This window comes from Equus przewalskii, chromosome 21 (assembly GCF_037783145.1).
Source record: "Equus przewalskii isolate Varuska chromosome 21, EquPr2, whole genome shotgun sequence".
NCBI classification, from domain to species: Eukaryota; Metazoa; Chordata; class Mammalia; order Perissodactyla; family Equidae; genus Equus; species Equus przewalskii.
In genome coordinates this window covers 13741283-13768017 of record NC_091851.1, presented here as the reverse complement: position 1 = coordinate 13768017, position 26735 = coordinate 13741283, and the positions used below count along the sequence as shown (strand labels likewise).

The window sequence follows — 26735 nt, the reverse complement described above, 5'->3', positions numbered from 1 at the left end:
CAAAAGAGAAACTAGAAAGGAAAGACTCTCAGTGGCTTCATAGATTAAAAATTCACCCCAATTCTTCATTTCCTTTTAATAAAATTGTAAATACAAACCTCTGCCATGGCCCCACGGTGCCAAGTGAACAATCCCTCCCCTTGATTCTGGGCTTGGCCTTGTAACTTCCTTTGAACAATGTTGGCAGACATAAACTTGAATGGTGGGCATGTCTTCTTGGCAACTGTGGGCCTCCATGAGAAAAGCATGTCCCAAGTAACTGCTACTCCTTCTCCTTTAGCCTTGGCCCCAGAATAAAACTTGGTTCCAACTTGAACCCAATCCCAGCAGGTGCTTCCATCTTGGAACATGGAGCCTGAAGGAGAGCTGCCCATGAAGCCTATTCTAGATGACGCCATAGCAGTCAACCTGAAAATCAAGCATGAGGACAGATGCTTACCGTAAACCACTGAATTTTGTGGTAAATTTTTAGGTGAATTTATTATGTAGCATTATTATGGCATTGTAAAAGTTCTCAGTAAATACCAAAGTATTCATCAGGCTACTCCCTTTTGAAAATTTATATATACACAGTGTTTAGTATACGAAAGTATTTATTATCCACAGAGGAAAGAGTTGAGGGAGGAGAAAGATGGAGAATGAAGATGGATTTTTGCTTTTATTACATTTATATCTATAATTGGTAAATTTTTTATAACTATGCATTACTTGTGTAATGTAGAAAAGAAAAATCTGACAAAAATTGTTTCCAGAAATGGAAAAATTTCATGAAACGAAAACATTATATTTGGTTAATTTAACTACCAAATTACCATTTATATTTCCCAGCAACTACTATGATGGATTAAAATCTTGCTACTCAAGGTGAGGTCCTTGGACCAGCAGCAATGGCAGGATCTGGGAACCTGGTAGGAAATGCAGCATCTCAGGCCCCACCTCAGACGAGCAGAATCTGTAACAAGATCCCCAGGCGATTCTTGTGCATAAGAAAGTTTGAGAAGCATTGTTCTAAAACATTAAGCATCTTGATTTCTGCTTTAATCACTGAAAAAGAAACTTTAAGAAGTAAAATATTTTATTTAAATTTCTTTCCTAATATGTGAAAAGTACTTGAAAGTATCTTCAAACATCAAAGATAATTTGTGAAGATAAACCTTTCACAATATTAAAAGATGCTAAAATGTTAAACATAAAACTAGAACTTTTCAGTAACTAGGGAGACAGGACAACTGCGTAAAAACAAAACAAAAAACAGCATTTACATATTTCAAGAAGGGCAGGGTGAACTTTGTAAATTGTGATTTTTCCTCCTACATCAAAAATCAGTGTTTCCACTTCCTGAGTGGAGAGCCAGCCTGGGCGTGGCTGTCTGGATTTTCATTCCCCCGTGAACTGCACAGTGCATCAAGACAGGACAGGGAGAAGTAGCCACCTGTGTTCCCATCACCATCTACAGAGACCTCAACTTCCTGCTTTCACATGTAAATCAAATACATCAACCTCTCACCCAAATCCCACCCCAATTCCTACCTAGCCTTTCCCAAAGGAAGCTCCCTGGACATGTGTGACTCCACCTCTAATTATTCGTGACTATATTTGCATGTAGTTTTCCTTATTATACTGTCATTAGCATGAGGAAAGGGCTCCTGTTGCCTGGGCAACCAGAAGTGGCACAAGCATTGTGCTTATTGACTGAATCCTACCTCTAGTTTTTCTGTTGTGCTTTTGGATCCTCTCAGTTTGTGGTCAAAATAATGCAACCCCAACCCCAGTCCTGCCTCTTTTCTTTTTTGCAGCTCTATCGGCAGTGTCCAGCTGATTTGTCTAATTTCTCTTGGATTTATGACCTTAACTTCTCTCAGTTCCACTTGCTAATGTTGATGCTTTCCTATTCCCTAATCAGACCCTCCCTTTTAAGAGCCCCTTCTGATCAAGATTGCCCACTCAATGTTTTCCTCTCCTAGACGTCTTTCTAAAGTGTTACATTTACTATAAAAATGACCCCATTTATGAAGTTTCCTTGTCTGTCCTTCTTATTTCCCTCCTTTCTTCTCGTGCTTGAGTTATTTTGCTACTGCAATACAAGGCTAATAGAAAAATGATGCCCCCTTTTATCATAATTCCTAATAGTAAGCTACATGAAATATTATCTGCCCAACCTCTTTTTCTAGAGTAGTGATTCTTAACCTTGGCTGAGTGTTGGAATCTCCTGGGTGGTTTAAAAAACATTGATGCTTGGGGCCCACCCCCAGAGATTATGATGTAATTAGTCTGGGGTGCAGCCTTGGCAGGGGAGTTAAAAAACCTTCTCAGGTGATTCTAATGTGCAGCCAAAGTTGGGAAGCATGGAGGGTAATAGCTTTTCAACCAGACCTTTTGTTTTTGTCACTCCTTGGCATTTATGATGATAAATTACAATTTTACACTTCGTTTAAGTTCTTATTCCACTTTGGTCCATTTTCACTCCACTTCATTCTCTCCTTCCCTCCTTCTGTGCATTTGAGAAGGCTGATTCTCATAGGCTGTCGTTTTCAGGCTCCTGTCCGCTGGTTTTCAATGGTCTGCAGCTAGTGGGAGGCCTTTCCGGGGATCCTGGAGTACTATGGAGTGAATATTTGTGTCCCTTCAAAATTCATATATTGAAGTCCTAATTCACAATGTGATAGTATTTTAAGGTGGGGCTTTGGGAGATAATTAGGTCATAAGAGTGGAGCCTTCATAAATGGGATTAGTGCCGTTATAAGAAGAGGCAGGAGAGAGACGAGCTTTCTTCCTGCTAGGTGAGGATACAGCAGGAAGGCATCTGTTTGGAAGCCAGGAAGAGGGCTCTCACTAGCAACCAAATGGACCCACACCATAATCTTAGACTTCCCAGTCTGCAGAATTGTCGTGTAAGCCACACAGTCTATGGTATTTTTGTTATAGTGGCTTGCACTGACACGGAGGGTGGGAGAAAGGGAGAAGGCAGGGTGTTTCTCCCCCTCTCTTTTGGCCTGTGTGGTGCCTCCAGCTGTGTCCCCTCTGTGTCTCTAGCTCCTGTCAGACAGTGAGACAGACTCACTGTGCTTTCAATTTCCTAGGTATGACCTGGCCCATAGATTTTGTTAATATAGCCTCTTTCCTTTGACCCTCCAGTCAAGGAGTGTTAGTATACTGTTTTATACTGTTAGTAAATTCTGGGCTATATCATCATCCCATTTGGCATCTCAGTTTACTCAGTACCTGTGCAACCAATCGCCAGTAGAATTGTCTCTGTGTTAAATACTTTTGTTACAGGCTCTTAACATCAGCCCTGATATCAGTTCCCCACATTGAACCCAGCGTATACGGGGTTAAAACTAAAACCCACCACCCCCTTTCCTGCTTCTCTAGCTCCACACATATGTAAATACCTGTTTCTTTAAACTTGGACTCTTTGAGCTTTACAACTAAATGGGAGTTACAAATTGTTAAAAGCCCAGGTGGCCTGGAGTTGGAGGCACACTAAAGTTTAGCTAATCCTGTGTCCTTGAGTTTGCCAGGAAAGACGCTGTCTCAAGAGTATCAAGGAGCGGAGGCTTCCCAGACCTCAACTCCTCGACTCCCAGCACTCAAACCTGCCTCAAACAAGAAGATGAGACAACGGCGAAGGATGCCCACCTGCCATCCTCCTATCTCACCCTCCCCCCGCCTTGCTGCAAGCAGCCTCTCAAGGCCAAACGCAGGCTGGAGGGAAAGCACCGAGCTGCACAAGCTACATGTTCCCCCCTCCCCTACCCGAAACCCCAAATAAAAATCCCTACCCATTCCTCATCGGGGAGCTAGCAATTTTTGAGGCATGAGCCCTTGCTTTGCTCCCTGTGCCTGGCATAGTAAAAACCTTTCCTCTTCCACTCAAGACTCTGTTCTCGTGATTTGGATTGGCATCGGGTTCAGAGACCGAACTTTCGGTTACACTTTGAACTGTTAGCTTCCATGGTAGAGTCCTGCTTGATACAGTTCTCAACATGGTGTCTAGTTTCCCAGATGCAAAATCCCTCATGCGCATTCTGCCAGAACCCACTCTGATTGACCCTCAGAGGGCAGGAGTGGGTGGTGTGCTAGGATGTGTGGCCTACATACCATCTTAAGGAGGCAGGTCTATGTCACTTTGTGAGATATATATATCACACGTTGACCCAAGATCTGTTGTTCCGAGTTACTACTTTAACAGTGGAAATATAAGAGGACTTCCCTTTCCAGCAAAAAACAACTACACATCACTAATATCAGGTGCAGAAGCAAAATGCTATATGCCCCACCCAGACCTTGGAAGGAGTTCTCCAAACCCTTGTTATCCCAGTGTGATTTGTGAACCAGGAGCATGAGTGTTACCCAGGAACTTTAGAAAATCAGAATTCCAGGCCCCACCGCAAGCTTTCATTTATGTAATTCACATACCATCAAATTCATCCTTTTAAAGTGTACAATTCGGCAGGTTTTTTAGTGTGTTCATGACATTGTGCAACTATCAACACTTCTAGTTCCAGAGATCTTCATTATTCCAAAAAGAAATCCTGGGCCCATTAGCAGTCACTTCTCGTTTTCTCCTCCTCTATCCCCTAGACAACCACTAATTTGTTGTCCCCATGAATTTGCCTATTCCGGACATTTCATATAAATGGAATCCTGTAATATTTGGCTTTTGTGTCTGGCTTTTCTCACTTAAAATAATGTTTTTAAAGTTTAGCCCTATTATAGTATGTGTCGGTACTTTATTCCTTTTTATAACTGAATCATATTTTATTTTATAGATAAACCACATTTTGTTTGTCCATTTACCAGTTGGTGACTGTTTGGGTTGTTTCCATCTTTTGGCTACTATGAACACTCATGTAGAACACTTGTGAAGAAGCTTCTGTGTAAATATGTTTTCAGTTTTCTTGGATACATACCTATGAGTGGAATTGCTAGGTCATATGGCAGTTTAAGTTTTTGAGAAACTGCTAAACTTATTTTCAAGGCAGCTGCCCCATTTCATATTCCTATCAGCAATGTATAACAGGCCAATTTCTCCATATCCTCACCCACACTTCTTTCTGTCCATGTTTTGATTATAGCCATCCCAGTGGGTATGAAGTGGTATTTCATTGTGATTTTGATTTGCACTTCCTAGTAACTAATGATGTTGACCTTCTTTTATGTGCTTCTTGGCCATTTGTGTATCTTCTTTGGAGAAGAAAATTCAAATCCTTTGGCCATTTTTAATTGGGTCACTTGTCTTTTATTGTTGAGTTGTAGGAGTTCTTTATAAATTCTGGATACTAGAACCTTATCAGATACATGACTCGCAAATATTTTCTCCCATTCCATGGGTTGTCTTTTCACTTTCTTGATAGTGAATGCACACGTTTTTATGAAAACATACTTTATCTTTTCTTCGGTTGCTTTCACTTTAGATGCCATAACTAGGAAACCATTGCCTAATCCAAGGTCATGAAGATCTATTCTTAGGTTTTTGCTAAGAGTTGTATAGTTTTATCTCTTATATTTAGGTCTTTGATCATTTTGAGTTAATTTTTTGTATAAGTTGTGAGGTAGAGGTTCAATTTTGGATTATTTTGGCCATCCTGGGTCCCTTGAATTGCATATGCATTTTTGAAAGAGCTTGTCAATTTCTGCAAAAAAGATAGCTGGGATTTTGGTAAGGATTGTTTTGAATCTGTAGATCAATTTGGGGAGTATTGGCATCTTAACAATATTAAGTCTTTCAATCCATGAACATGGGATTCCTTACCACTTATTTAGATCTTCTTTTATTTCTGTCAACAATGTTTTGTAGTTTTCAGTTACAAGTCTTGCATGTTTTTTTGTTAACTTTTTCCCAAATGTATTATCCTTTTTGATGCTATTGTAAATGGAATTGTTTCTTAATGTCATTTTTGTGGCCTGGCATTTTGAAATCTGCATTTTTAGCAAGACCTCTAGATGATTCTTACACATGTTAACAGTTTGAGAAGTGCTGCTGTATTCAACAAACTCAACCCAAGTGACATTCCACACAACACTGCCCAATTCTGTCCCATATAGCTGCTGGCTCTCCAGTAAGTGACTTGAGACATCATAGTTACAGAAAATGGCAGAAGGACCAAAGATACTACCTTACTGAGTAAATTAAATGATTTTAAATAAGAGGAAGCAACTAGATAATATAACTAGGATTTTCTGTGTTAATTCCTATGCAATGGAAAACTATTATTAAATATCCATTTAATTTATGAGTAAACTACAATGTTGGCTTCTGTCTGAATTATGTGGATGTAAGCCATTTGAAATAATTGTCAGTTCTCCATTTCATTCTCAATGTATTTTTTGTTCTTTTTTTCAATAATAGCTACAATTAAACAGTTATATCTTATACTAAATATGTTTATTAGACCCTGTTTTGCTTTCTGGTTCCAGATATGACACTAATTACCTCCGTGACTTTGGAATAATCAGTTAATCTTTCTAACTTACAGTTTCCCCAACTGAATAAGGTAGGAATTGGACTAGATTTCTCTAGCATCTCACTCTTTTGGCTGTACATCAGATAATTCTAAATTTCTATCATGTCCAAATATACCATTTAATTTTATGGACTATATATTTCAGAGTCAGTCATAAATAATACAAAGTATGATTCAGAATGGAGTCTGTGAGGTCTAACATTTTTATACATAGATGCAGCTACAGGTCAAATTCAACACAACATTTATAATCATAACAGTATATTCTCTCTAGTGATATATTTTTAGCAAACAATTGTTGATAAAACAAATTAAACAAAATACAGTTTAAAGAACTTAGGAATCCCATGGAGTTGGTTAAAATGATATTTACATGTAAGTCTTCTTCAAATTAATCCTTTTCTGTATATTTAATACTCATTTTCTTTTTTTCCAAATTTCACATCAATCATTTTATAAAAAATCAATGTGCAAATTACCATATTTGTACAAAAGGCTGCTAACACGATGCTTTCCAAAGATGAAGTGAACATTTTGGTAAAAAGCCACCAAGCTAGGGACATTTAATACTTGCATTTCTTTACCGTTAATTCAGGTTAACTTTTTCCATCAGTCCAAGTTACTAACAATTTACGATGTAATAAACATTCTAAGATTTCTGCTAACAATTATTGCCTTGATAAATAAAATCTATTTTCAGAAAACTGTAAAGATGGTTTCTTTCTCTGGTATCATTCAATTAAACATAGAAAACATCGCATTGCATGTTTCTTCAACATGTCCATGAGACTGATGATATGCTCATGTGTCCTGACAATAAAGTCAGTTGTCTGAACATAAAAAATAATAAAAATACTTGTCTTCCTATGATAGCAATAGCCTAGGAGTACTTGGCAATTTGACTGATGCCTTGTGTCTTATTTCAGTTTCCCTTGAAACAAAGCACGAAACAGAGATTCTTGTTCAAGCGATTTATTGAGGGAATGCTCTCAGGGGAGACCTGTAAGAGACTGAGGAAAGCAGAAGAGCGCCAGGGAAGGGAGCTAAGCAGCCACAGGGATGTAACTGAAATCTAGCCTCAGCCTGATCACAGGAGGAGCTCTGGAGTGTGAATGGCACCAGCTGTTAACCCTGCACTGCTCATTTGATGCATGAGTGGTGGATTGCATCCTCCTGGGCATCTCCTGGGATGCGGGCCCCACCGGCTCAAGGCAGTGCTCAGAATGGGCAACTGCGAGCTATTAGCAGTAGCAGTCACAGCAGCTGGGGGGCATGCACTAGTCAGGTAAAGGGTCAGCATCTACCAGAGTCCAGTTCCACAAGTGATGGAGAAATATTTATCCAAATTCTGGTTATTAAATTAAACAATTGGGCTGCATGACTTTGATATATTTCCTCTAGCAGAATGACTATGAGAAGCAGGTTTTCTATTTCTCTGTGTCTCTAGCCAAAGTCATGCTTATTTTTTAGTTTTCCCTTCAGGAAGAGCAGAACTACTTTACAAAACTATATACATTCGGGACAATTTTTATGTTATGATTTTCATTTGAATGTGTCACAATATATTGACCAAAGATTCAATTTGGATTCAATATCCACCTCTATTATCCATATTCATTTTTCTAGTGGTCCAGGGCAGAACCTTGGAGTCATGCAACTTCTCTCACTCAGCCAATTGGTTCTTCTATCTGTAGATACTCAGAATCCACTGACTTTTCACCATCTCCTTGATTGCCATCTGTATAATGCAGTACAATAAATACAGTGCATACAATAAAGCCATAATTCTGTGTCACAACTACCCCTAAATTTGTGAGTTTATGAGTTGAGAAGTTCTGCCAGTCTCGCTCAGCTTAGTTAGGCAGCTCTTCTGGTCTTGACTGGGGCTCAATTACATGATGAGAAGCTGCCAGTTGGCTGATGTAAATTGGCCTCAGCTGGCAGGATTGGCTCTGTTCCACATGGTTTGTCATCTTCCAGGAGGCAAGCTAGGCTCAAGAGAAAAGAAGAAACGGGAAGGCCGTTAATTGAGCCCATCAAATGAAATCAATCTGCCGTACCGTCCTAGTCTAAGACATCAATTCTCATCTGGGTATTTGCATTTACCTAACTTCTCTCCCTACTTCTACTTTTGCTGCCTTCCAAATCTCTTCTCCACAGAGCAACCAGAGCAATCCTTTTAAATCCTAAGTAAAATCCTACCATTGCTCTGCTCAAATCCCTCCAATGATGTCCCCTGTCAGGTTAGAAGCCAAAGTCCTTATCTTATCACCTATATGAGGTGGCCATCTCTCACCCCCACACACTGTGTTCCAGCCATAGCACACTCCTTCTGTTTTATTGACCTGCCAAGAAGATGAATCTTGGACTTACTATTACCTCTATTAGGAATATTCTTCCCTTAGAATCCACTGGGCCCACTTCCTCACTTCTCAAATGTCACTTCTTCAGCGAGGCCTTCTCTTGTCAACCTGTATATATCAGTACCCACTCAGCATTTGATGTGACCTTTACCATTGTTTACATTTCTTCATAGCACCTATCATTTCCTGACTTATTGTATGTTTTTCTGTTTGTTGGTTTGCATATATTGCTTGCCCCCTACTAGTATATGAGCTCCACAAGAATTGAGAATTTATTTCTTTTGTTCACTGCTGTATCTCCAGTGTCTAGAACAGTGCCTGGCGTATAATAGGTACTTAATAATGATTTCTTAAATGAGTGAGTCAATGAATAAATATCCTTTTGCACAGAAGATTATGTTTAAAATTGTTCAATTATTCAAAACTCTCTGGAAAAAATGAATGAAGAGTGAATTGCTGTGATGCCAATGAAAGTTAAATGATAATGCACTGAAGACCGAGATCTAAATCTTGTTATCTGCCATCACCCTTATCTGCTGTCTTGGCTTTGTGTCATGGTCGGATCTCTTCTAAATGTGACTCAAACAAGGATGCAACTAACAGGAACTAGAACACAAATTCATATTGCCCCATTATATTACTCTATTGGATTCATCTTTCTGTACCACCAGATGCGTAAGGATAATTTCAAAAGGAATTCAAGAGAAAAAAAAATGGTCACGGTTTAACACAATATGAATGTATTATTTCTACCTTTTTCCTAAATGATCTTCCTAAAATGTTTGAAAGATACTTTAAAATCATTAAAATATTGAGAATAGCAACATAAAACACAGTAATAATTTCCTTTCCAAACTGTTTTATAAAAAGAAGTCTTCCTTCACTGTTTTGAACACGAGTTATTTTAAGAACTTAGCACAGAGAAACAAACAAAATTCTCAATGCAATAATCATTTTACTGCTTAGTCATATGAAATGAAAATAATGTCACGGATCTTACTGGCAAATCCAGACAGAGCAGTGGGAAATATGACCGAAAGCATGCAAAACGAATTGGACTGTGTCTCTACTACCTCTCATCTTGTGTAGTTAACAAACTCCCAGTCCATTTCATACCTAGATGCAGCCTATGACCCACCTATATGAACCTATGAATAGTCTAAAACGAAGTGAAAATAAAATCTTCCTGTAGTACAAGACAGAGCAGTCACTAAACTAAGATGAGGCAAGTGCTATGAAGTACGAAGAAATGGTACTTGAATTCTGTTTATTCAAGTCTTCACAGAGCTGAGCATGTTCTTTTACCAAATTCAATTACTGATTTGAATATGTAATATATTTTAATTATTGCAGCCATGAAAAGAAGCACTGGCTAAGGATGCATTTAATAAAAATATCTAATCAGCTTGAGGTTAGTCAATCATTTAAGTTTGTTTTTTCATGAAGATCTAATTTCTAGAACAATTGTGCCTTTATTTTCTGTAGGTACGTCCTCATACTCTGGTCTACATAGTGTGCAAATCGTTTTAGAATTGTACCAGTTTATTTCAATTGCTTTTCTAGAGAAGTGTTAAATAGGAGAGAAAGGTTTTAGCTCTTTCTGTAATTGAAATAAATGTACAATGAACAGTAACTTCCTGGTTTCACAGCTATGCTTTGTCTAGTTAACATAACAATGTAGGTTTACTCTGCTTATATATGGAATAGTACAAGAAGTTTGAGAAGGAATAATTATCAATTAATGTAGGCCATATATTAGTTTTACAGACCAGCTATAATTTTTGGATGGATATTCAGATGATATTTACATTACATAGAAGAGATAGACATCAAAAGATTTATTTAACAAATGTATCAAATGTTGATGAACATTGGTTGGGTATCAAATGATGCTATGCAGTTAGGATGTTTGTGGCTGTAAGAGACATCTCAAAATGGCTTAAAAATTGGAGGAATTATTATCTCATTTAGTATGAAGTCAGAGGTAGGGCAGGTTCAAATTAATTCAAGTTAATTAAAGTTCGCAAGTTCTTGGAATTCATTCTGCTAGCCCTAGCTGGTGGCTTTTATCCTGAGGCTTGTTCCCTGTGGTCAGATGGTTACAGTACTTCCTAATGATGAAGCTTGAACACAAGGTGTAAACCAGGTTGTCCCTCAAACCATTGATACGTAGTCACCCTTTTCATAACCAATTATACGATTCTTTGTAAAGGTCCCATTCTCACTTGGTGATGGGAAAATTATTTTCCTCTTCAATAATCTAGTCCAATCTAGGATTTTATGTCTAATTCTGTTATTATAATAGCTGTCACAAGTAATTAGTCAATGAAATCCAGGTACTATCAGTATTAGCACATTGTTCATCACTGGTGTGTGCTGGTGGGAAGGAGAACAGAGGAAAGGGAGAAAATAGAATCTGCTTGGATGAGTGATGGTGACTGATGGTTTCTTGGTGGAAAGAGTTGGCCCATGCTGTCTTATACTCCTGGAGTCATCAGCTTGTCCTGCCCAGGTGCTGGGCAGATAGGGAGTGTCTGATTTTTTAGTTATTACTGATGTGCTGGCTTCAAAATAGCTGGACCGCCAGCCTTATCTCAGCTGCAATTTCCTTTGGATCCCACAGATCATGCACACGCCCTTTATGGGGTGTGTCCCATTATTCCATTGTCACTATCAGGCTAGCTCACAGCCTCTGCCCCTCAGCTGATCTTAGAGATCTCCCATTTGGAAATGCAGAAACTTGTGGGATCATATTTGCTGCCCTCTGAGACCTTAGGGGAATGAAGAGAGGGTGGGTGATTCTGTTTACCCTGCAACCACATCATGTCCTGTTGGCTCAGATCCTGCATGACATCTCCTGCCTTCAGTATCTCCAGATGAGACAGAGGTACCATCAATATGGTCCGGCATCCATGCAAACTTCAAAAAGTCTTATGTTCAGGCCTCTGCTCTGCCTGACCACTTGAATTTAGGAAGTGTTCAGGCACCAAACTATCTTGCCTAAACTCTGGCTCCTCCAGATTATTTCTCTCTCCCCCACCTCCTATTTGTACCTCCTGTGGCATGGTTGGGAGTGAGAGAGGAACAAATCAATCATTTTGTGACAGTCTCCATTTATCCTAGCCATGGGTCATCTAGGCTAAGGTATGATCTTGAAGAGAAAAAAGCCTGATGTATATCATAAGTGTGTATTATAAGTAACTTTACACACATATATTTTATTACTAACTTACCTTCTTGCAACAGAATGCCCTTCGTTGGCAGGTACCAGCCTTCCAGGTACTCTAAATCTGCATTTTAACAAGATTCCTAGGTAATTCCTATGCATTGTAAAGTTTTAGAAGCACTGCCTTACCAGTTTTTGGGCTTTCAGTGTCCACAGAAACTAGAGGCAACAATTAAACAAATGATAAAATAACATTTATTCTGAGCTGAAGACCAAAGTCTGCAGATTGAAATATCTTCCTGAATTCCAGGCAGAATTGATAAGAAAAGATACCAACCTAAATATATCCTGGTTATATTCCAAAATTTAGAGAAGGAAGGGGAAAATACCACAAACTTTAAGGAAAAAAATAATTCACATACAAAGTAAAAAGGAAAAGCTATCTAGTGACAGACATCATCTGCTAGATGACAGTAGAATAACTATCTACTAGAAGAAAATAGGAGAAGCTGGAAGGTAGTGGAATAACATTTATAGAGTGCTGAGGGGAAAGGACCTACCCTAAAAATTCAACACACAATCAAGATACCATTCACTGGTCAGGGTGGAATAAAGATATGGGCAGCTATACAAAGATTCAGAGAATCCGGCATCCATGAAGCCCACTGTGGAAAATCCTGGAGACAAAACTCTAACTGCAAACAAATGACCCAGACAGAAGTGTCAAGATAGGGAAATGAAGAAAAAAGGGGGATGAGGAAAGAATCTTTCAACACAAGCTGTTGGATCAGATAATAAAAATAACAGCGAAGTTCTTTACGTGCTCTATCTTATTCATTCCAAATCACAACCCTGGGAAGTGAGTGTATTAGTTATCTTTTGCTATATAACAAATTACCCCCAAATTTAGTGGCTTAACACAACAAACAGTCATTACTTCACACATTTTGTGGGTCAAGAATCTGGGAACACTGGTGCTGGCTTAGGGTCTCTCCGAGGGATGAAGTCCAGATGTCAGCCAGGTCTGCAGGCACCTGAAGGTTTCACTACAGCTGAAGGATCCGCTTCCTAGAGGACTCACTCACAGGACTGTTGGCTGGAGGCCTCAGTTCCTCCTCCCATGGGCCTCTCCAAGGGGTTGCCTGAGTGTCCTTATGACATAGCAGCTGGAACCCTCAGAGTGAACATTCTGAGAGAGATTCATAACCCACAATATCTTTTATGATCTCATCTCAGATGTGACACACCGTAACCTTCACTTTATTCTAGTCATTAGAAGCAAGAGACTAAATCCAGCATACAAGCAAGGGGAGGGGAATTAGGCTCCACTTTTTTGAGGGAAGGAGCAAAGAACGTGTGGACATTTTAAACTACCACAGTGTTGTTATTCTTTACATTGAAGCACAAAAAAGTTATTTAACTTGCCCGAGTTTCTATGGTTAGCTGGCAGGGGAGCTGAGACACAAGACCACGTAGTCTGACTCAAGTGCCCAAGCTCATCACTACAAGTGAAACTGCCTTTCAATGAAAAAGGGAATGTGTCATAGGCATTGACATGGAAGACTCATACTGCCAGTGATGGTATAATAATTGTCTGGAATTAGAAGTTCTAAATCATCTTGGTGAAACTCAAGAGTTGGAACCAACTCTTTGGAGAGATGTAAAATCATCCCCAAGATCTTAGAGTGGAGGAGTAAAGTGGGGAAATGAAGGTGTTCTTTTCAGATTGGGGAAAGCATTGGGAGAACAGAGCTTCTGGAGATAAGTGGGGAAAAGCTCTCTTATTCTTATAAAATGAAAAAATAGATTATTAGTGCCTGAAAGTGGAGGGTGATTACTAATGGAAAAATTAAAATGGAAAAGTTCATCAGGTTTCCCAAGTTAATAAGGAGGAATTCGAGCAAACCAGAAAAATAAGGAAAAAAGAGGTCATGGCAGAGTAAACTAAATAATCACCAATAAATAAGATTAAAGACTATAATCAAGTATATCACTTGTTACACTAAATGTTGATAGATTAGATTATCTCATCAACAGATTGGATTAAATAGTAGAAAAGTCTAGCTATTTAGCATTTACAAGAAACATACTTGTAAACAAATTGATAATCAAAGTTTAAAAATAAGAGATTGGCGGCAAGGCAAACAAAAAGAAATTAATATTAGACCAGGATGAATTAAAAGTTATGGCTGCTACCTAAGAAAAGGAGAGACATTATGTAACAATAAAAAGCAAAAGCCAGGAATCAGATGTCGTAAATCTATATGCACAAACAGTATGGCACTAAAAATTACTAGAGATATAAGAAGAACTTGATAAAAAGTATACTTACTGTGAGAGATTTAATATATTCTAAGAATTAGACTGATACAGTAAATTTAAAAATAGCCAAGTATACAGGAAATCTGAATAATATGACAGTAGCCTACAAATACTGAAAACATCCTCAGGAGCAAGAGAACTTTTGAGGTGTTTATTTCAGATTCACAAAAATTTTCCCATGTGATCTTAGAAGGCTTTACTGTAAGCCAGAGAAAAGTACAGATCCTCATGTAAATCGATTTATCTGCAAACTGCTCATGTTCTAAAGGAGTGGTTGCTCAACATTCATCCATTCGAGAGGTGTTTTGTAATTGCTACAATATAAAAGAATCGATACGAAAGTCCTTAATGGAAGTAGTAAGCAGTGCTCTATGTTGTCAACTATTTATTTCCCATTTCAAAGCTATTTGACACATTTTCATTTTCCTTGTGGAAAGAAACAAGTAAATATCTGTTATCAATCCATCATTTACTTGTACAATACATAATTTTCAAAATAAATATGCAGTGCAAAATAGCAAATAGCCTTCCTCAAAACACAGAGGCAGCCTAAAAGATTTACGTACTTTTAGAGGGAAAAAATACTAACTCATGGGCATTATAAGAGATGAATTTTGTAAGTATTTGTGAAGATAACAAGAACAACAAATGCTATTAACTTTGCCTCAGTCTTACAAAATGATCCATAATGATTCAACAAGTTTTATTTCCAATTAAATATACCATCACTCACTGGAATGCCATACCAGTTACTTATTCATATTTCCCTTATTTTCACACTTAAATTAATTAATATCGTTATTGCTATGAAACAACTACTCTATGGGCTGCCTTTCAGCTAGTAAATAAGAATTTAAGGGCTCTGGTAGCTAAAGTTTATTACTGGATTTTAATGCCAATTTTTATAAAGAGGTGTGAAGCTATTCAATAGAACCACTTTTATTTACCAAGCATTTTGCAGAAAGCCTGAGACTGTAAGAAGTTGTAAATGTACAACCTTTTTGCATAGCTGTAACTTAAAGATAAAATTTTACTTAATACCAGATAAAGATGGAAGCACAAGTTAGATTAACGGTGGAGAACGTATCCCAACCATCAGTCTGGCTCCGAGTTCGTGTTGGTAAAAACTACATAAACTTTTCTGTCGCTTTTCAATTAACTTTATTTTAAGCAATAGAACTGTTGATGCTCTTTTCTCCTGTTTTTTCATTGTGTTGCCCAAGTTCTGACAGCTGTACTGCCAAATGGCTTAGGGCAAAATAAAATAAAGTTCAAGTTAAGAACTCTGCAGTGTTTTTAAGATCTCTGGCGAAAGAGGGGAAAGGTTGTGTCTATTTACTAATCTGTGGGATTTCTAAAATTTTACCCATGTTATGCCTGCCCCCTCATTAACAGGAAGCTAGTATTTAAGTAGCTTGGCATAACTTGCCTCCCCGGGCTACAAAAAGTTTGAAATCAAATATGATCATCATTGTGAAGTTACTTTTCAGCAGCAGCTACCTGCTCATAAAATCAAAGAGTTTTTATAAAACTAGAGAGTAGCCTTTCAGGGAAAAAATTTCCCTAAAATCAAGTTGGGAGAGTGAGTCAGACTGCTTTGCTTATTTCCAGGGTCTCATTCAACTACAAAGGTTTACCCAACTTCTATTCAAAATATTTGCATTAACAGTTCTGACAAATCCAAGCACAGTTTACACATTACTAATCTATTCCCTTCAGTCTTCTAGATGTTTCTTCCAAAATTTACCAAATCCTCAAATAACTTTAGGCACTTTTTCCACAGTTAAATAGTGCTGCCATTGACATCAACTTTGTCTCCAAAATGAGGAAGACTATCATTGCAAAACTCCGTCACTGACCTGTGATACAGACTCAGAACCCTTCATCTACAGAAGCCTTCCCCAAGAACCAGTCACGCTTGTCCACCACAGCCAAGATGAGATTATTTGTTACGCCTACTTCTTTTATGGCTTGTAAAGGCAGTTTCTATTATTCCTATTTTACAAACTCAGACCCAAGGAACCTGAGTGACTTGCTCATCATCGCCAAACCCCACTAGGTCAATAAATCAAACTCAAAGGTGAGGCTTTGCCCACACCAAGAAAGAGTAATTCAAGAAACGGTGCCCAGATTCAGTTAAAATAATCTAAGAGGGTTATGTGGGAAGAACTTGAGGGTGAATAAAGTTATACTCGAGTATCTCCAAGGAATCAAACTCTCAGACAAATAATCAATAATCAGAGCATGCAAAATAAAATCACGAAATACCAGTTTACACCACTAGACGGGCAAAAAGTTTAAAGTGTGACAAAACCAAGTTTTGGCTAGGACACATACTGCTGGTGGGAGTCTAAATTGCTACATATACACTTGGAAAACAAGACAATATTATCTTGATGTTATAAATAATCTATGACCGAGAAACTCCACTCCTAGGCATTTACTCTAGAGAAACTCCTGAACTTGTGCATCTAAAGACACGTACAAGCACGATCATAGCAGCATTGCTTATAATAGCAAATACTGGAGACATCCCAAATGTCCATCAATAGTAGAACTGATTTAAAAGGGGTGTGGAATGATAATACAATGGAATAGTATACAGCTGTTAAGATAAAGGAACAATAATTAAACATATCAACAAAGATACATTTCAAAAATAAGATACTGGAAGGAAAAAAATGATCAAAACAGTACATACTATTCTACTCGATTTTTATAAATTCTCAAAATATGCAATACTAAATACACATTTTTTTAAGGGAAGCATTTACATGAAGCAACACATTTCAACAGACAAGGGGTGATAAATACAAAATGCAGAATAGTCGTTACTTCTGGAGACAGGAGAGGGAGGATGTAGTATGGGGAAGAAATACACAGAGTCCAGCAGTGAAGCAGACTTCTTTTTCTTTAGCCATGGTATGTTTTGTTTCTTCCTACTTTCCATATTTATATAGCATATTCTTTTGTGTTCATGAAAAAGTCCTTAGTAATATTTTTAAACAGAGTCTCCGGGTAGAAAATAAAATAGATTGGGGTGGGGGAACTATTGCTTTTAATTAGACGCTATTGCATGCTATTTTTAAAAGCATGCATGTTTTACATGCACATAAACAAATAAAAGTTTTCAGAATTTGGCTCCAAAAGTGAGTGTGTTAGGGTTGGGGCTCATTTGTTGGCCCTGAAATAAAATGATCTTGATATATTTGCTCCCATTTGCGTATATTTTTGAGCGTATATGCATCCTAGAGTATGCAAAGAAAATTCTTGGGAAAGATTAACAAGAATCTACAGCAGTTGTCTCTGACAAGTAGATTCGCTTTTCATTTTATTGTATAATTTATTATATTTTTCATATAACTTTACTTTTAAAAGTATTTATTTATTTATACTATATGAGCTTTACGTTTCTAATTAAGTTTTGAATGAGGGCAGGAGGTGGGAGAAGAGGATGAAAGACGGGAGGATTCCCAGAGACCCCAGCATTGGGTGGGCGCTGGAGGTGCTGACGGGCGGCGGGCGGAGACGAGCCGGCCCCGCCCCGGGGCGGTTGCTCGGGCAGCCGGGCCCTGCGTGGCCGAAGCTCACAATCGGCCCTGTCTCGGCAGCTCCCCGCCGCCCCCTGCGCTCACCGGGCCGCGCTTGCCTTTGGCGACCCGGGGCCCATGGACACACCCCCCACTCCCTGCTGCCCCGCGCGCCGGCTCGCCTGCTCTGCCCAAAGGGACAGCGTTCGTGGCCAGGCGCCCAGGCCGGGTTCCCGGAGCCCGAGGTGCGGCTGGGGCCGGCGCCAGGCGGCGGAGACCTAGAGCCCGGCCCCTGGGCGCCCCCACAGGCCGACGCGCGTCGGTGCCGGGTCCTCCGCTGCTTCCGATCGCCCCCGCGAATAAGAGGTGAGCCTGGCACCTTGGTCTCTGCCGCTTGCTCTTTCCCTTGAAATGACATCTCACCCACCCTACCTTCCCGATTTTCCTGAGGTTTAAAACTGAATCAGACAGGCGGCATGCGGGTGGCGTGGTGGTTAAGTTCAGGCCTCTGCTTCCCTGGCCCCGGGTTCGCAGGTTCGGATCCCGGTCAGGACCTAGTGCCGCTCCTCAAGCCGTGCTGTGGAGGCGTCACACAAAAAATAGAGAAAGATTGGCACAGATATTAGCTCAGGGACAATCTTCCCTCAAGCAAAAAGAGGAAGATTGGCAACAGATGTTAGCTTAGGGCCAATCTTCCTCACAAAAAAAGAAAAAAAAACTGAGACACTAAAGAAGCCCCCAAATGTAAACCGTGGTTTACGGTGAGTTGAAACCCACGGACATTTGATTTGTTCATAGTGAGGCTGCTAAATACCTTACAAGGATTATCTCATTTCCTCTTCACACAGCCCCACCAACTGGGTATTATTGTTATTCCTATTTCACAATGAAGAGACTGAGGCACAAACTAGATGGGTAACATGTGCAGGTTTATCCAACCAGTTTGTATAAATAATGATGCGCAGGAAGGAGGATGGCAAACAACAACAGATTTCCCCGCCTCCAATCCTACACTCTTTCCGCTGTTCCAAGCCTGTCTCCCTCCATTCTTCTTTCTAACAAAGCACCCTTGTCTCACAGCCTCCTTTGGGAAGTTGATGAGCTCTATGGCTCACTCCTCACAGGAGAAAAATGCACCTGCACACACACACCACACAGATTTTCTTGTAATTTCAGATTCAGACCCCAAACATGGACCTCAAGAAATCCTGTTCTCCACTTTTGAGATTGTCCATGTAGATGGTTAGATGGGGTGTGCCAAGGTACCCCAAGACCATGCTGAAGTAAAGTACATGTGTGTCTATGTGGTGTGTGTCTGTGTGGCCACCCTCCTCAGGATCAGAGATTTGCGAGGAATTTACACACTTTGCGAGGAACCCAGGACTAGAGGGCAGAATTTGTATTATTTCCTCCAGTGGGGTGAGGCTCTTGGTCACTCGTGAAGGACATTACACAGGGCAAAAATCCCTCCCTAGCATTTCGGGGCTTTAGCTGTGAGGGATGCCAGACATAGCACTGGCCCGTGGACTGCTGCCTACATCACTGTGGCTTGATTGGACAGTGCCACATGCTGCTAATTCTCTGTTAGGTGTGGGTGCTGTCAGAGATGACATTGATGTCTCTGGTTAGGAAGTCTGTCCGCACAAACAATGTGGCAGTACAATCAATGAGCAATTTGGAAGCGTCTTATCCTATTCCATATATGACGTGCGTACATATGCAGTATGACGACACTGCACCTAACCAGAATATGGTTGATAATAATAAAACAAGCCATAAATAGCAGCTAAAATAAATGTCATCAAGCCAAGCAGTAAAGGCCACATGGATGGCTTCTGGGGCAGCTCAGGATTTATTGAGAGCCTATTTATACACACGGTTCTAACAAGCGGCGTTATCTGGTTTCCTAGTCCACCACACGTTATAAACAGATTAGAAGGGAAGAGAGGGGCTACCGCGAACAGGACACGGAAGCCACAGCCACGTGATGGCTGATGTCCCAGCAGCAAAGGAGGAAGCACAAAGAGTAAACGGCAGGCAGAAGAGTGGGGAGAAAAGGATGAGACAAGAGCACGCATGTGACCGTGGTGGTCCCTCTTCCCACGGAGAACACCCTCCTCCTTGCCTTCGTCCCTCTCAGCCTGCCCCGCAACCACCGGAAACCTCATAACTCCCCGTAGATAAGGCTCAGAGCTCTCTCCTGAATTGTGCACACTCCCTCTTGCCTTGTGGATTCTAACTCAGCATGCCCAAAGCTGAACTGTCTACAGTCCCTGACTAATCTAGACCCCATCCTGAGCTCCCCATCTCAGATACAGGTAGCCAGTTGCTCAAGCCAGAAACCTGCGTGTTTTCTTTCCTTCCACTCCTTAATTCCTTTAACCTGTAGTCATCATTTATTGAGCAAGCATTTATCGAATACCTCATATGAGTCAGGTTCTGGGTGATGGAGAAATAATGGCCCTTGTAATATGAAGCTTCTATTCCATGAAGACTATATTCTAGTGGGGGAGACATACATAAATTGAATTTATCTATGTATCTATATAAAATGCTTTCAGACAGTAAGAGCTATGAAGAAAATAAAACAGAGGGGTGTAGTAACACGGTGACAGCAATTTGAATGGTGAGAAGCACTGACCAATGGAAATTCTGAGCAAAGAGCACCCCAGGCAGAGGAAGCAAGAAGGGTGAACTTCCAAAGGCAGGGTTGAGCTTTCATTCCATAAACAGAAAGAAGGCCAGTGTAGCTGGAAATCACTAAATCAAGGGATAATGGGGAGGTGAGGTCGGGGGTAGGGGAGGGGTGCCTAGGAGACCATCATGAAGAATTTGGATTTATTCTGATCACAATGGAAAGTTCTTGCAATGCTTTTAAAAGATAGTGTGGAGGCAGCTTTCCTGGGTGAAGGTAATGTTCTTTATCTTGATAGAGGTTTGGATTACACAAGTGCATTTGTCAAAGCTCATGGAATGTTACACTTAATACTTGCACATTTCATTATATACTCAAAAGACCAAAAAGAGAAATATAAGCTATTAGTTTATAGTTATAAACATCTATTGAACTCCAGTTAAGGATATGTATGCTGGAGGATGTCTGCAGTTTACTTTGAAATGGATCAAAAAATAAATTGGGTTAATGGGTAGATATGTGATAAAGCAAGGATCTCAGTGGTAGATATATGGGTGTTCAACTTTTTTTACATTTAAGAATATTTATACTAAAATGTTGGAGATGTGTGTGAAAGCTAGCCTGATCTCATCTGATCTACCTTTTTGAAAGATTTACTGCTCAGAGAATGGACTATAGGGGGCCGTTGTGAAAGCACTGAGACAAATTAAAAGGCGGTACCAATGTTTTGTCCTAGGATAGGACCATTGGGAGTTGATGTCAGTTGATGTCCCTCCAGTTTATACTGGAGGCAGTTGATGGGATTTGCTGATGGACTTAAAGAGGAGGGGATCTGTGCGAGAAAGAAAGAATGAAGAGTAACTCTTAGTATTTTAATCTGAGTAGGTGGATGGATGGTGATGCCATTATTGGAAATGGGGAGAACTGGAGAAGGTCAGGATGATATCACGAGTTCTTCTCTGAGCATGTTACATTTTAGATGCCTATTAGATGTCCAAGGGGGAATGGAGAGTTGACAAGTAGATATATAACTTTGGAACTCTGGGGAGAGTCAGAGATGGCTGTATAAACTCAAGAGTGAACAATCAGAAACTGCAAATTGAAATGAAGGTCCTGAGATGTGATGAGATCACCAGGAGAGTGTGAGGGAATAGAGAAAGGGTCCCGAGGGCCTAGCCATGAGCACTGCAATAATTAGCTTTTGACAGAAGAGGGGGAGCCAGCCCAGGAGCCTGAGCAGTGGGCAGTGAGCTAGGAGGCAAAGAGGCAGTGGAGATGTTATGGTTGCCTAGAGAGATATATACATCTAAAGAAGGAGAGAGTGGTCAACAGTCAACTTACTGCCACAGAGAACAGAGGTGACGGAGCAGGTTTGTGGTGAGGAAAAGATGGTGCAGTTTCAGATTTTGTAGTAATGTGGAATCTTTTCATTGTGAATAACAGAAACTCAGCTAATTAGCTTATGCTAAGTTAAGGTTGGGGGAAAGGATATATTTACTCTCGCAACCCTGCACATTAGGGTGTAGGCGAATTCTGGCACAACTAAGTCCCCAGTGCCACTTCTGCTGTCAGCCTCAGTCTCAAACACACCCTCTCTCTGTGACAGCCAAGATGGCTGCCTGCAGCCACAACCTTGCACCTACTGCTTAACAGCTTCGGCAGAAAGAGTGGTCTTTCCAAATAGTTCTGGCAGAAGGGTCCCGTAGGACGCTGACTGGCTAATGTCTGTTCTGAGCATATGCTTGAGACATTCACTGTACTGGAGGGAGTGCCCACTCAAACAGGCTCAGCCTAGGACTCAGACCCATTCCTATCACAGGGGATAGAAGAGACAGTTCCATCCAAAATATTGGGGGTGGAAGTTTGTCCAATCTTATCCGATCTACATATTTAAAAGATTTTTCTGGGGACTGAATAGAGAATGGATTATAGGGAGCTGTTGTGGAAGCAATGAGAAAGTTAGCATCTGTAGCAGTGATTTGACCTTGGATAGTACCACGGTACTGCGTGGAATGGATTCCCTATGTGATAATTGTATTCTTTTCCCAGAATAAAATGAAGTCTAGCAGGCTGAGCATACCTAACATGGCCTACTACTCAATTCCAAAGATTGGTTTTTCATAAATAATAAAAGGAGATAAAATTACATAGTAGAATGCTCGTCACAATTTAACAATGGGATTATTTATGAAAACTTAACAGTTGTCTCTCAACCATTTACCTACCTCATTCCTACATAAGGTGATGCGGGAATCATGCATCTCATTTTTGGTATCTCACAAAGCAGAGTAGATGCCTGTTTATAATGAGCATCTCAAAATACTCTTATAACATTTTTTGACTACTAAAGCTTGTATGGTCTCTACATTGTGGGGGACATGCTGGTACAACCATGTAGCGGAGAGCATAAATCCTTACCTTGGCAATTTACTTAGCCTCACCTTCTTCATAGGGAAATGGGAAGGTTGTGTTGGGCAGGGAAAATTAAATGAGATAACAAGAAAACTGCATAGCAAGGCTAGCATTCATTATGATGGAAGGTTTGTTTTGAAATATTTTAACTTGATGCTAGCTGAATAGTTTTGTATTTATATGTAATTTCTATTTTCATGAAATCCGTTGCAATAATTTATGGTAATAATATTTCTTAAGAAACAGCCTCTTAGGGAAGGCATAAAATATTGTTGTCATTTAATTAAAGTGAAGATGACAAAATTAACTTTGAGTTTTTGTTTTTGTCTTTCGCTGCTGTAGTTTTTGTTTTGGTCCAGAAAAGCGTTTTCGAGAAGCTGGTCAAGTATGGCCTTAGCAGATAAGAGACTTGAGAATTTGCAGATCTACAAAGTTCTTCAGTGTGTTCGGAACAAAGACAAGATGCAGATAGAGAAGCTGACCAGGCTTGGGTACCCTGAACTAATCAATTTCACAGAACCCGTCAATGGACACAGTGCTCTGCACTTAGCCTCGGTTTCCAATGACATTGATATGGTCAGCTTTCTCCTTGACCTTGGTGCTCACCCTGATGTGCAAGACCGGATGGGCTGTACTCCGACAATGAGGGCGGCAGAGCTGGGCCATGAGTTGTCCATGGAAATACTAGCCAAGGCGAAGGCTGATATGACTATAGTTGACAATGAAGGAAAAGGTAAAAATCCCCACATCCTACCCAGGAGACACAATTCACTACAATTCAGCCAGAAATCAATAAAATGGACTTTTTTGCTTTCCAACTTCAGAAGTGAATTACTCATGGTTTTAAGTGAAAGACTAGATTCTCCTCCTGTACCGAAGCACACTGTCTCCCCATAATTTGAAAACAGTACAAGTATGTCTTAGGGAAACTAGTTCTGAGAACTTCCTCATTTAAAAAGAAAATTAGATTAATCTGTTTTTTTTCCAAATGTGGAGAATTTTCAGCATCAAACACATGGATATTACCATAATCATAATCATTTATTATAAAATATAAAATCAAGATGAAGAAGAGCATTCCTTATTCTTTTCTACATTTTAGAACCTCGAGTAATACTAGACTTAGGATTCAAAAAGGATTTTGTCCCTTCTCAAGAACAGTCTAATAAAGAAAGGCATTGCATTTGGAAACTTGAAGGACTAGGTGGATTTGGACATAAACTTCAACTTTCTAGGGTCATTTTTAAATGTATTTAGGAATATGACTTCAAACTTGAGACGTGGCATTTCCCTGACTATTCAGATGAAATGGCCGTACTTTGTTCTCCTCTCTAATCTCATTTTAAGACCAGGCCTGGGAGCTTCTTGCCCAAATAACTTAAAGTTCCAGCAGGAGTTGACACAGCCTCATAAAAATCACTGAGAAAATTACCACCAGGCTTAATATAAATTGGTAGAGTTAATCAGTTGTCTCAAAGAGTCATTTCAAGTACAAAGCCATTAACACCAGCCCCACATTGGAGAAATGAATCCCATTTTATAATATTAATGTTTTCTGCAATTTGCTTTTGCAACTCTCACTGAACTTGGTATTTGATAAGTGATTTGCTTAAAACAGGAGGAGCGGACGAAGAAAAGGAACAATTATTTAATTACTTAGTGGCACCACATAACAAATAAACTTCAGATGCGTTCAGGATCAAATGTGTTTTAAAATCTTAAGTCTTGAACAAAACAGAAGCCTCTCAAAGCTCTATAGAATACAGAATATTTCCCAAAGTGTGTTCCATGGACCACTGAATCACTGGGATGTTGATAAATGCTACATGCCAAATTGGTTATACTGTCAAATTCATTAGAGAAACATTAGATGTAACAAATTTAGACATGTTTATTTCACATTTGTCAGACGGACCAAAGACAGTAACATTTTCCATATTTATTTGAGCAAGAAATAGTTTTTTCTTATAGCATCTTATATACCTGGAGTTTTATGGAATATACTGTGGAAAACACTATAATGGAGAAAAGTTGACTGTCTTGAGTTTGAAACAGACATATAAATACAAAGAAAACAAATTGAGAAATTTTATAGCATAAAAATCTAAAATTGTAAAATTAAAACTAAACAATCAAGGTAAAATTGGAAACAAGGCCAAGTGAATATTTGTAGCAAATGTAACAGCCATATAGTTAATATCTGTCCTCATTCAAATTAATATTAGATCTTTCAAGGTTCTGGAAGATGGATGTATGAGAAAACAATCTGACAAATCACACAAGAAGAAGTAAAAATGTAAAACAAAACTTGAAACAGATAGAAAATCTTGTTTCACACATAACTTGTTAGTACTGCCCCCCACAGCCTTGATGCTGTGTAGCCCATGGTACACCCGTTGCACAGAGCGCCTCGTCTTCCCCACATCGTTGAACCTGGCTCACCTTGCACATCCCTCAGTTCAGGTGCCATTTGCCAACCTGCTTTGATTGTTCTACAGTAATCTTTCTGCCATTAACATCCTATTTTCCAGTGATGTTTGGCTCACTGCGCATTGTTTCTAAAGGACAAGCAAACATTTAAGCGGTTAAAATACTTGCTGGATCTTTAGAAGGATATGAGACACACTCTAGGCCTAAACGGCCCTTTGTCTTTGAACTATTTTGCAGAATGTGGAGAAGGTAAAGCTCTAAGCCAATAAACTCCTTCTTGTATGTTGTCCTAGGGAATTAATTACGGTGCCTGGAACTACTCTCTTTAAGGGTTAAGCTAGAAGAGCTCCTTACAATTACCCGCTCCACTGTTCTATCATTTGTAGGAATGCACACCTAGTCCTAAATGCAGCGGGCCAGTTCTATTATATATGACACAATTTTTTTTTCTCTTTCGTTTCGCTTTAGTTTTGGACTGTTGATTCATGTTCTTTATGGCTTAAATAGTCGGCCCGGACAGACTTTGTGAGTTTAACTGCATGAGTTGTACACATCTAAAATACCCATTTGATAAGTGAGTGCCTTAGGGCCTTTGTAATGGATTGACCTCACCTGGTATTGTTTTCTGGATTGTGGTGTTGTTTGCTGTTGCTTTGGTCCACTTTTACCTCCTATGACTTGCTCTGTCTTTTCTGTTTTCAACCACGTCCTTGACTATCTTTCTATTTTTAACTGTTCCCAGTAACCCTATTTTAGATTCGTTTATAGGAAATATATTTCGATTTTGACTATATATATATAATATATAGTCATATATAAATATATAATATTTATAAATATATAAATTTTATAATATAATATATTATATAAATATATATTTATAAATAATGTTTATAAAATACATAAAAAATATATTTTAAAAGTGTGTAAAAATGTTTTCCTATATGGTCCATATGTTGTTTGTTTTATTTTGCCCTGCATTTATTTTCCTTCTAGTTGTATTTTCTAAAATTAATGGTCTGTTCTTAGCTCTTTTGTTGTCATTGTTGGAATAATAGTGTATTTATTTTTATTATTTATTTAGGTGTAATTTACATGCAATGTTATATTAGTTTCCGGTGTACAGCATAATGATTCGATATTTGTATATACTGTGAAGTGGTCACCACAATAAGTCTAGTTAACATCTGTCACCATACATAGTTACAGAATTTTTTTTCTTGTGATGAGAGTTGTTTTTAGTTCTTTTAATGGTTAACTTGATAGTTTTACAAATACATATTGAATTAGCACCTTGCACAGTATTTATTGATATTTTACTATGAGAGATGAGATTAGTACTATAACTCTACCTCTCACCTCTTTTTTCTCCCTTCCAGCACCCAATTTTAATGAATTATAATCATCTTA

At 39.2% G+C, this 26735-nt stretch overlaps 1 protein-coding gene and 1 long non-coding RNA gene across 8 annotated transcripts in view; one reads left to right on the top strand and one right to left on the bottom strand.

Moving 5' to 3' along the window:
* The window catches only part of ANKEF1 (ankyrin repeat and EF-hand domain containing 1), an 89937-nt gene that overhangs the window by 15372 nt on the left and 47830 nt on the right, over positions 1–26735 (top strand). For 2 of the 7 annotated variants that reach the window (XM_008533977.2, XM_070588829.1), the window contains exons 1-2: positions 17843–18214; positions 23238–23628. In XM_008533977.2, coding sequence (XP_008532199.2) covers positions 23283–23628 — 346 coding nt within the window. In that variant the 5' untranslated portion in view covers positions 17843–18214; positions 23238–23282. Of the gene's footprint in view, positions 1–17774; positions 18215–23237; positions 23629–26735 lie in introns of those variants that run through there. The other 5 variants (XM_070588830.1, XM_070588828.1, XM_008533976.2 and 2 more) reach the window with 4 other exon arrangements.
* LOC139078167 (uncharacterized) lies at positions 7424–13178 on the bottom strand. The gene is made up of 2 exons (XR_011530979.1): positions 12934–13178; positions 7424–8455 (listed from the first exon to the last, which is right to left on the bottom strand). It is a non-coding gene; the product is annotated as an uncharacterized lncRNA (long non-coding RNA).